Source organism: Carettochelys insculpta, chromosome 5, assembly GCF_033958435.1.
Source record: "Carettochelys insculpta isolate YL-2023 chromosome 5, ASM3395843v1, whole genome shotgun sequence".
Taxonomy (NCBI): domain Eukaryota; kingdom Metazoa; phylum Chordata; order Testudines; family Carettochelyidae; genus Carettochelys; species Carettochelys insculpta.
In genome coordinates, this window is record NC_134141.1 from 79,981,627 (window position 1) to 79,993,926 (window position 12,300).

General features: G+C 41.1%; 1 protein-coding gene across 1 annotated transcript in view; it reads left to right on the plus strand.

Moving 5' to 3' along the window:
* EDIL3 (EGF like repeats and discoidin domains 3) overlaps nucleotides 1–12,300 on the plus strand; it is a 404,956-nt gene that overhangs the window by 292,036 nt on the left and 100,620 nt on the right. The window contains exon 6 of the mRNA XM_074995366.1: nucleotides 607–788. Coding sequence (XP_074851467.1) covers nucleotides 607–788 — 182 coding nt within the window. The remainder of the gene's footprint in view (nucleotides 1–606; nucleotides 789–12,300) is intronic.

A 12,300-nucleotide genomic window follows, 5' to 3' on the forward strand; every position in this document is an offset into this window, starting at 1 on the left:
ATCCATTAACATTCGTGAGGTACCTTGATGATGAGCCACAGGAAAGTCTATAATAAAACTGAAACTATTGCAGTTGGATATATCTCTTGCGCTGAATCAATTAGTTCCAAAAGAGCTCCACTCAGGGACTGACTTAATATAAGCTTATTTATGTAACTAACCAATACAGTGCTAATTTCCAACTATATAGTCAGTTACAATATTCACAGTTCCCACTGTGTCAGCAAGGGGACTAAGTATCACAGTACAAACAGCAAAATGCCAGTTTTACAATAATAATGCACTTCAGAATTTGTTTTCAGCAAATATTTCTGCATCCAAGCATACCATTCATTTTTTGTGAACACTTACATCAGAAAACTCAGACTTCCAATTTTTTGTGGAAAGCAAACAAAAAGGAGTCAAAGTTAATCTAATCAGTTGTTCATGGAGGTTCACCCCCCACCACCACAGTTTGCTCAGTTCTGTTGATAATACAGTACAACTCAGATGGTTTAAAGTCTGCTAATAACATATTTGAAATCAGTAGCTTCCTGGAGCAAATTAACTCTATTTCGTGTATGTCAATCATGAATCAGAGTAATTGATCATTTATTTTCTTCACAGGATGCTCCGGTCCCTTGGGAATAGAAGGAGGAATTGTATCAAACCAACAAATTACTGCATCTTCCACCCATCGGGCTCTTTTTGGGCTCCAGAAATGGTATCCATACTATGCACGACTTAATAAGAAGGGTCTTGTAAATGCTTGGACTGCTGCAGAAAATGACAGATGGCCATGGATTCAGGTAACAGATGGAGTTGGGGGGGGGGCGGGGGAAACAAACCTCTCAGACTTAATTGCCAGAGCTTTTAAGAAACTGGTCAAGATAAGTGGTAAACTAATAGCAGGTTTCTTGTTCACTGTCATAAATACATCCTAGACTAAAGAGGGGTGGGAGAAAATCCTAATTTCAGCCTCTTTATATGTATAAATTAATCAAATCTTGTATAAAAGCACAGTTTACTCTAATACTCCATTATAACTGTAAGAATCATCAGTACATAAAAACAGATTCTTATCAAAGGCAGCTTTTCAAATATGACACATTTCTGTTCATTGGTGCTTTAGTAGTATTTAACAGCAGCATCTGTTGATGGACAACCTTTAACACTTAAAAGCCACAGGCCCAATCCTAAAGTCATTATGCTGGCAAAATACTCAGCTGCTGTCTTAGGAATTTTGCACAAGACGGGGTATAGCGTCAGACCTCCATTTGTATCCTCTGTCTAACTACATAACACACATGCCCACGTAAAGTCAGCGTGTACATTATAGCAGATGTGGTAACCACTGTAGTTAAGATAGAAATGTGTCATCTGTTGGAATCCTGGTTTTGAATTTCTAATGTTTGTAACTTGCTCAAACATATGTTTGGGGTCTGTAATTCTGCATATCTGCCCAAAAAAGACTATTTCTGTAAAGTTGCAAATGTCCATTGCATGGATATGGTACTTTGCTACCTTTCAAAATGTTTATATGGTTGGATTCACTTTGCACATAGGTACATACTAACCAAAAGGCAGAGCAGTGGAAAATCAAGTGTGATGGAATATTGTTTTAAGCGTGATTCTCAGTGGTGTCAGATGGCAGAACAAGGAGTAATGGTCAGAAGTTGAAGAGGGAAAGGTGTAGGTTAGATATTAGGAAAAACTACGTCACCAGGCGGGTGGTGAAGCACTGGAATGCGTTGCCTAGAGAGGTGGTGGATTCTCCATCCCTTGAGGTTTTTAAGTTCCGGCTGGACAAGGTCCTGGCTGGGATAACTTAGTAGCGGTTGATCCTGCTTGAAGCAGGGGGCTGGACTAGATGACCTCCTGAGATCCCTTCCAGCCCTATGATTCTGTGATTCTGTGATACACGATTTGTTGGTAATCTTAGCTGTTGGTTTCTATGGGTTTTTTTTTTATTTTTTTTAATGTATATGTATTGGACTAGTATTTATCAACTTTAACTCTTTGTTTTCCAATAAAGCTTTTTGTGTGAAAATATGTTACAATCCACACTCACACATAACATTGGAAAGGAACTACTGTTACTATGCAGTGCTTTGCAGCGGAGAACCAGCTGGGGCACAGAGGTCCGCTGGCAGTCCCAGCTATGGGAACCCTGGCTGGGGGCGGGAAGGGATGAGGTGCCTGCTGAGTACCAGCTCCTCTGGTTTTTTTTTGTTTTTGTTTAAACAAAGAAAGCACTGGCCTTATGTGAGTGAAATGTTTAAAATGAAGCATATATAGGAGTCACATACAATTTTCAGTTTTTGTTCCGTGTGGGTTATTTTACTGACTCTCTCTGTGATCTTAATGCCAGGTTGCTGAATAATGTATAAGTTTACAAGTATTATGTGCATTTTTCCTACTTAAGAAAATTTGAGATCTAAACTCTTTTACAGGAAAATTTTCCTAAATATCACAGGTGCTTTAAAAGCATGTAAGTTTTTGAAAATTTTATCCGATGATGATGACGATGATGAGTCCACAGTGGGGAAAAAAATCTTAAGATCTTTTTCCCATATAGTCCATCAGGGAGTTGGAAATTTTTGAGTTTGTACATTGAGAAGGAAAGGAAAAAAATATGAGAGAGGAAATTTAGCAAAAGTATGTTCTTAGAGTCAGAACCTAACTTAAAAGTTCAATTGAAGCATGAAGTAGTAAATTGTTCTTTTAAGCTCTGTTAGAGGGAACATAAAGCCATCAACTAGGCATTCAGTGGACACTTTTCAAACAGCTAGAGGACATTGATTTTGCTGACAATGTCATCCTCCTTTCACACTGACATGAAAGCATGGAAGAAGAAGGTCGCAACACTAGACAAAACTGCCTCCATGACTGGACTGGGCATTAACAAGGGAAAGACTAAGACAATGAGGATCAACCAATCCAACACCACCACCATCACACTGGGAGGAGATGACCTGAAAGATGTGGAACAATTCACCTGCTTGTAGAGTATTATAGGCAGAGAGAGAGGAAGAGATAAGGATATCAATGCCAGGATAGGGAAAGCAACAGCTGCATTAAAGACTTTTTGTCCCATGTGGAGTTCATAGATAATATCTGCTAAAATGAAACTGTGAATCTTCAACACCATTGTAAAAAGTGTGCTCTTGTATGCGTGTGATACCCGGCTTACTAAAAACTCTCCAAATCACAAGCCACAGCCATTCATAAACAGATGACTGAGGTACATCCTTCTCATCAAATGACTAGACTGTCACAGTTGAGGAGCTTTGGAACAGAGCAGGACAAGATCCACTTGATATTCAAATCAAGAGAAGAAAGTGGGGATGGCTAGGCTACAATCTCAGAAAACTATCATCCAGCATAGTCTGTCAAGCTCTCAAATGGAAGCTGCATGGAAAATGTAAAAGAAGATGACCTAGGACAACTGGGAGAAGATCTACTGAGATTGAAGGACAAAAACTGGGCTACTCCTGGATAAGATAGAAGTTTTGTCCTGAGACAGAGTGAAGTGGATACTTGTAGATGACCTATACTCCACTCGGAGTACAATGGTTTAAGTGAAAGAGGAACTTGCCTCCAATAAAGTAGAATGGGATTTTCTGCCTAATTCAGAGCAGGAATTTTAACCTGGGTGTCTCATTCCTATATCAGCACCCTAACCAGTGAACTCTTAGTTTTTCTTCATCCCCTTCACATTTTTTCCCACAAAAATGTAGAAAAGTTTTTTGTGTGACATTAAATCCTTATTTTCCAGACAGCCCTAATAAGGGCTATAGCCCATAGAGCTAGCTTGCCCTTTTTTATTCAATGCATTGCCTTTATTTTATTATATTCATCAATAATGCCAGGAACCTGTATCCTGAAAGGCATTAGCTTCAGTAATTAGCATAAAGTTGAGGCCTATGAACTCTGGCATAGATAAATGACTTAATGGTCTCCTTAAATTTGAGGGAACTGAAAATAGAATTTGCAAATGTTGGCATGACAACACCTATCAGCTACAGGAAGAGGAATCAACATCCACAGATGACTAAGCACAAGAGAGCCATGACAACAATGTGGCACATATGCTAAGTTGCCATTTTGATATACTAACCTACAGGAGAAGTATACACAAGCATTAGTAAGGTGAGGAAATATAAAGAAGGAAGAGGGGAAAATGCCTATTGAATATGCAGCAGACATAGTGGTATCAGCATAACATATTATACAAGCTGTATCCCAGCCTATGGTCAGTAGATAAGAGAAATGTGCCTTGGGAGGTTCCGGAATGATCGCCTCTGGTGATGAGGAAGATGGTGACTAACATTTCAGGTTGTTGTGCAAAGGATGGTCTGAGTTCATGGATGTTCAGATGTACTCGCATTGTGTTGCTATTTGCGTTATTCAGCAGGAGTGTTTGACTGGCATACATGTAGTAATAAACTAATTGCATATATGGAGGAGTTGCTAGAGTATGGCAGTTGCAGCTGTGCACCTCATAGCATAGTTCCTGACTATATAATACTTTGAATAATACTGACCCTAATCTTGAAACAAGAACCTTTCAACCCTCAAAATGACAAATCAGATTTCATAAGCAATCAGTATAACTAATACATAATCTATAGATCAGGATAAGGTAGTCTTGACTCTATTCTATTTTATTCAGATTCTCATATAACCTTTATCACCATGGTATCTAAGTGCCTTTCCATAATTCATTACGCAATGTGCCTAGCCTCTAACATGTGAATTTTTATTACTTTCTCCCTCCGCCTTCCCTCTGCACTTAGAATGAAAGGTGGTCACATTTGTGGTGATTCTTTAGAACGTGCAGCAGTTTAAGATTCTAGAATCTTGGAAGTGATCCCATCCAACCACTCTTCCTGGCATAGATAAGGTTCCCCACAGTTTATTGTGTGGTTTTTTTTCTAAGATAAGTTAAAAATTATAACTTTAAAGGGTGAACTTTAAAAGCTTGTGTTGCATTTTCTAAGACTACAGATTTTCCATAGTTTCATTATAACCAGAACACTAGCTATAGCTATAGTTAAGGTTGCCTGATTTTTCCATTATAACCTGTTTTCAATCACTCGTAACAACTTTCACTTACTGAAATGCAGTTTTCCAGGACTTCTCTGCCCAAGGGTAACTTCTGATTTTGAATCTGAAGGAAAAAGGGTTGAGCTACTTTTCAGTAGGGGAAGAATGGAAATATAAATACATTTATTCTCATTTAAAAACTTAATCTTAAAATGTTTTTTCTGAATATGTTTAGTGCTAAAATGGCTGGGAATAAATTGGGAAGAGAAATAGTCCTTGTCTAGAGAAAAGCCTTGAGGTTCTACTGAAGTTTGGTTTTGATTTCTCCTATGTGAACCACTGGAAAATCAGACATCATACATGTGTAGTACCCAGAGGCACTGAGACCTCATCTGGGGTGAGTGAAGTCTCTGCTCTACAGCCTTGGCTGAGAGCCAGCTGGCCTTTAGCTCGTGATAGAGTTCAGGGCTTTAGACCCTATGCTCGCAGGTTTTATCCCTGGGGCCAGCAACCCGGGTGTGTCGGCGTTACACATGCATTGTACTTCTTTGCATTCAAACTCTGTTTCATTGTCTGACCAGTAAAATATTCATCAAGTCCAAGTATTTCCTAGCCCTCACATGCATGCACAGAGCAGGGAAGGTTATAGAGCGAAGGAGGAGAGCAACAGGAGTCTCAAACCGGACTTTTGCACAGGAAGCCGGCAGATAGGGAGACCAGACGTTTGTTTTTAAAGGAAGAGTCCCATATTTAATCTCTCCCGCAGGTGTCCCTCCTTTTTCTTGAAAATTGGAAAATGTCCTGTATTGTCTGTCTTTCCCCTCCCAAAAGTATTGGTGCGTCTTACTGCTGGCCAGATTCTTTCTCACCATCTGCCCACCCAACAGCAGTGATTGGTGGGGGGGTGGAGTCTAGTGGCTGACAATGGGGGTGGGTGTTCAAGGCTGGTGGTTGTGCAGGGCTGGCTACTCCCCCTTCTTGTCTTTCAGTTCAGTCCCTGCTGTGTGCCAGCTCTTGGCTAGCAGGCCCCTCTCATCTCCCATCCTGTTTCCAGCTGCCACTGGCTGTTTGCTGTGGTGGATGGTACATGCGTGGCCAGTAAGTGGATGGTAAGGAGGTGGCCAGTTATGTGTCACCTCAGCTACTCGCCTATTGGCCCTTTACATGCTCCCCGCCACTCACTTACACGGTTCTGTTACGTGCCCTCTCCCTGCTGTGTCCCTTCACCCCCACAGCCCTACTGCTCCTCCATATCCTTCCCCACCCCCACCCCCATGGGTCACATCTAGCTTCCAGCACTATGGAGAGAACCAGCACCTGGCCATATCATTTAGCTCACCAACAGCCTGGCTAGAAGGCTCCTTTTCTCCCCTGCCTCTGGCTGGGCTGTTGGCTTTGAAAAGCTGAAGACCTTTTGGCCTGGGAAGCTGGCCAGGGGTTTCCAAGCCCTGCATGTGACGACGCCCTACACAAGGCTGTCACAGAGAAGCTCTGGAGTGGTGGGGAAGAAGCTGTTTCCAGGCTGTTCATGTCCCAACCCCACAGGCTCCACAACAGCCCCTTGGGCAGACGCACATAGCATGCTCTTCACATTCTGTCCCATCCCTATGTCCTGCCCTGGTTTGATCCCTAGACGTCCTCCCCTGATGAGCTATGCCTCTTTGGATAGGTTCATTGAAGACCTTGCAGTCGTGTTCCCTTGGCCCTGTTGCACAATGCATCTTTAGGGCTTAACCCCTTCCTATCCACACTGAACCCAAAGTATAAGAGGTGGGTGCGTTATGTTGGTGGCCAGCAGCAGATAGGAGCTATTAGTTGCCTTTCTATGAGACAAGGTGTGTCTAGCCACGGGGGAACAGGGGATGGGAGAAAGGATGATCTCTATAAAGATATGAGCCAAGTAGTTACTACTCCCCACCTCTACCCCCTACACCTGGAAGCCCTTTCTTCCTGCACATGCCAAAAAACTTCTGCTGGCCGTGTTCTGATGTGAACTCTCACAGAAATCTGGAGAGGTTGGGCCTCTGACCCTGCATGCTCCCCACAGGTTACCTCAAGACTATGTGACACCAGGAACCAGGAAAGGTCAGTCCATCCTGGGGGACAAGATGGGCATGGAGGATAGAGGGCACTGGGCAGGGAAAATATGATTAAGTTGGTCAGCCACTCCCATCTTCATGTGAGAGAATTGTATAGGAGGGAGAGAGAGAGAGAGAGAGAGAGAGAGTGTGTTTGTCTTCTCCCCATGCAAACCTTAGGGATAAGAAAGTAAATAAAGAGACTCCAGCTGCACAGTATTAAACATGGGCTCAGTCACCTTGATTTCAGTTTAAACGTTTATGCTGCACAGTTCTGATTGCTGTAGAGCTCACTTGACTAGAAGTAATTTTACCAGGTGTCCCAATATTCAGGAAAGGTAAATATGGTCACCTGACTTGGAGAAGTTCTTTATTAGTGCAATCCCTGGTTTCTCCTGATGCTCAATAAATGGGAGTGCTGTTGTCCTCTGCTGCAGAATTGTGCCTAAGCAAAACAATCTAACCTTAACTGAGGAGAAACTCCATAGGAACCCACTCTAGAACCGTTCTTAGAATCCCCATTAAAGTGAAGGGTCACAGGCAGTAGTGGAGGCTGCCAGAAAGTTAATATAACCTGATAATGTATTCAGTTTATTAGGGCTTGTCTTAACAGAAATAAATATTAATGGAGCTTAGATATAAGTGATCATGACTTGATCTTATTTATAATGCATGAGCAGAATAAGGTGCAGACCAGTAATACATCTATATTTGGTACTTTAATAAGGCGAGTTTAACAAATGTGAACACAATTATGAGTCATATCAGCAAGGGGAAGAATTTAATCAGAAAAAATATGAATGATAGCTAGGAATAATTCAAGAACACCTTACTATATGCCCAAAAGGCTATGGGTGGTTGAAAATATAGCTGGTTTAGAGAGAAAATGAAGGCAGCATATGAACATTAGCAGTGATGATTTTATATTTTCTTCCTGTTCATTGAATAAAAATGTTAAATAGCAAGGGGCCAACAACTGATCTCTAATGGAAACACACGAGCTTCATGATGTTTCCATATTTACAACTGCATTTCAGACCTATCAGTTATATAGTTCTAATTCATTTAATGTATTCTATGTTAACTTCATATCACTGTACTTTTTAGTCTAACTGGCATGTGGTCAAATAAATATAGTGTATATATTATATATAAAATGTATCACTTGAGTAGTCACTGTTTTAACATTCATCATAGATACTAGTGCAATGGAAAGAGTATTATCACAATATGATGAGGTTCTCTCATATATTTTACCCCTTAATATAAAGCAAATATTTATTTAACATGTCTGCCTTTTCTTCATTATTGACAGATCTGCCATTTTCATCTGCTAATAGACCAATACCAATGTTAGGATTACTTGTTGCTAACATATTTTAAAAATTTATTGTCTCTAAGTGGACTGGCCATAGATTTCTCCTTGTTGGTCCATTTGCTTCCCATATCAATTTTTGTACAGTTCCTAACTTCTGATTTACATTAATTATTATTAACCCCTTCTTTCTCCCATTTAGTGTGTATGTATATATATATATGAGCAAACGGACCAACAAGGAGAAATCTATGGCCAGTCCACTTAGAGCCAATACATTTTTAAAATATGTATTTCAATTAAACATCAGTTGTTCGCCCCTTGCTATTTAACATTTTTATTCAATGGCCAGGAAGAAAACATAAAATCATCGCTGCTAATGTTCATAGAGGACACAGATATTAGTGGTAAACAAGAACTAATAAAATTTATCTAGGAACATAGACTGTGTGTCACATTTTCAGAATGGGGAACCATATGGGGAAAGCTGTGACTGGAAAGATTTGGGGTTCAAGGTGGATAATCAGGTGAACATGAGCTCCCAGTGGGTCCAGAAAAAAAAAGGTAATGTAATCATTGGGTGTATAAGCAACATATTTTCAAGTAAGAGAAGAAATTACATCTCTAATATTTGGTGCTATTGTGACCCCTGCTGTGAACATCTATCTAGTTCTGGGGCTTGCAGTGGAACGACATTGATAAATTGGGGAATAGACAATCCAGAGAATAGCCATCGTCATGATTATAGAGTTAGAAAACATGGCTTAGAGCAGTAGCTCTATGTTGGGAGTGAATCAGGGCTGAAGTTAGAACCCAGCTGCCTAGGGCAGAAGCCTGGTTAATTTTGTCAGACACCATGAAACCTTCTTTCAGCCTCTAAGGCACACACAAACTCTGTTTGAGAACTGCTGCCATACAGTTACAAGACTCAGAGCTCAATCTATTTAAGTTAACAAAGAGGAGGTTAAGGGTGACTTGGTTTTACAGTCTAAGTACCTATATGAGGAATAAACATTTAACAGTGGGCTCCTCAGCCCAGCAGAGAAATGTACCAAGGACTCCAGGACTGGAAGTTGAAGCTAAATGAATTCAGACTGGAAATAAAATGTAGATTTTTGACAGTGAGGTTAATTAATCGTAGGTACACTTTACCAGGTCTCCAGTACTGGCAATTTTTAATTCTGGGAGGGAATGTAGATTTGGGAGGGGCTTAGGGATGTAGGTTCTGGGCTGTGGACCCTAGGTGAGGAAATGTTTTAATGTCCCTTGGTCTATGTTGTCTTCAGAGGCCACAGAAGAAGGAAAAGTAGGCAGGAGGCTGTATGTGTTTTTTACATTTCTGCCACACAAGCCGCGTCTACACGTGCCGGCTACTTTGAAGTAGCCGCGCCAACTTTGAAATAGTGCCCGCCACGTCTACACATGGCGAGCGCTATTTCGAAGTTGAAATCGACATAAGGCAGCGAGACATCGAAGTCGCTATCCTCATGAGGAGATGGGAATAGCGCCCTACTTCAAAATTGAACGTCGAAGTAGGGCACGTGTAGCCGATCTGCATCCCACAACATCGAAATAGCGGGGTCCACCATGGTGGCCATCAGCTGAGGGGTTGAGAGACACTCTCTCCAGCCCCTGCGGGGCTCTATGGTCACCGTGTGCAGCAGCCCTCAGCCCAGGGCTTCTGGCTGCTGCTGCTGCAGCTGGGGATCCATGCTGCACGCACAGGGTCTGCAACCAGTTGTTGGCTCTGTGGATCTTGTGCTGTTTAGTGCAAGTGTGTCTGGGAGGGGCCCTTTAAGGGAGCGGCTTGCTGTTGAGTCCACCCTGTGACCCTGTCTGCAGCTGTTCCTGGCACCCTTATTTCAATGTGGGCCGCTTTGGTGTGTAGACGCTCCCCTGCAGCGCCTACTTCGATGTAGTGCTGCCCAATGTTGACGTTGAACGTCGACAGCACCAGCCCTGGAGGACATGTAGACGTTATTCATCGAAATAGCTTATTTCAATGTCACTACATAAGCTATTTCGATGTAGCATTCACGTGTATACCTAGCTACAGAGTGCAGTCAACCATTACAGACCTCCTGCATAACACAAGGTTTCCCCAAATAGTTCCTGTTTGAATTATAACATATCCTTTAAAAACTGTCTGCTTTAAAAATATCTACTGATGGAAAATTCACCATGAATTGTTCCAAGTCCCGGTCAGCTTCCACTCCTACTGATTCTCTTTCCCACCCACCACTCCTTACTACGGCTTTGTTCCTCTCTATTTATCTGCTCCCAGCTGCTGGGGTTGCATCTCCCTTTAATTAGCCCTTCTGCTGTGGTCGCACATGTTAATTGGTCTTCCACTTATGTCGTATTTTAACTTCTGTTGATGGGGAAGTTCACTGTCATGTTACTGAGTTAGTTCCTGACTCAGAACCCATGTCACATTCAACCAATCTTTGTGTCAGCTGTAACATTTATTAATGATGATTGTGACAGATGTGGCAACTTTCTGCAATATTCTTAGAAAAACCCTATTCAGTTAAGTTCAAGTAATGAAATTTTATGTATGGTTGTGGGCCAACATTGTATGGAATCTCTCTGGGAAGTATGAATTCTGAAGGACTATATTGAACAAATATAGAACTTTTTGTTTCTAATCTATTTTAGAAACTTCAATTTACCGTCATTAACTGTGCTGGCCACAGACTTCTCCTTGTATTGCTTTGCTTCTCGTATCAACTTTCTAAAGTTCCTAGTTTCTTATTTATATTCATCACTGTCCACTTTTTCTTTCTTCTTTTTTAACAGCTACCTTCACTTTCCCTCTAAAACCAGATTATTATTCTTTTACAACCACTATGATCTTTTCTTGATATTTGGGACTGTAGCTTTTTGGGCATCTAGTAATGTGTTCTTAAACAAGTCCCAATTATATAAGTTTAAAACTTTCCTCCATTAAGGAGGTTCATGTCAGGATTTTAGAAGGTAAGAGGTCTCAACAAATAAAACTGGGACAGCTGAAGAGACAATAAGGCAAGTGCTACACTCACCTGTAGTGCTGGCAGCTTGATGCAAATGAGCAGTCTCAAAAATGGAAAATGGCTGCTTGTTTGCATATCCAAGTGGTTGATTTGCATATTCGTGGCAGAAAAGAAGCAGTGAAGATGTGGTTCTGCTGGCAAAAAACCCCTTTATTGGAAGCCCCTTATCCCTGATTTTTTCCAGGGATAAGGGGCTGGCAACAGTGGGGGGGGGGGTGCCAGCAAAACCATGTCTTCACTGCTTGTTTTCTGCCGTGAATATGCAAATGAGTCACTCAGATATGCAAATAAGTGGCCATTTTGCATTTTCAAGACTACTCTTTTGCATCAGGCTGCCAGTGGTAGGGGTGAGTGTAGTGCTAGTCTAAAAGGCTAGAAGAGGAAGATTAGAATGTAAGGCTGCTGATTAAGATTCCTGTTGGTGGGGCTCACAGGTGGAAGGAACAAAGAAGGTGAAAATTTACACACTGTAACAAACTCATAACAGGTAGGGCCTAGAAATGTTAAACAAAACAGCTCTTGATTTATAATTGGGATTTTATAAGTAAATAGTTTTAATACAAATAAAGTGGCAATTTTGATAATCTCTGTTCAGCAGTTATAAAAATATGAGTGCTTCTCCCTTTAATTAGAAACAATAATGTCTCTTGTCACTACGAAGCAGTAAGTGGTTAACATGGATGTTATTTTATTAATACTCTTAAACCTATAAGGAAAAACAAAGGTTGGCAGAACTTTTTTGTTTTATTTTGCTTTGTTTTGTTTTAAAGGGAGATATGACTGACTTTGCCTTTAATTTGCTTTCAAAACCAGCGCATTGACCCTTTAAATCACCAACTGATTACAA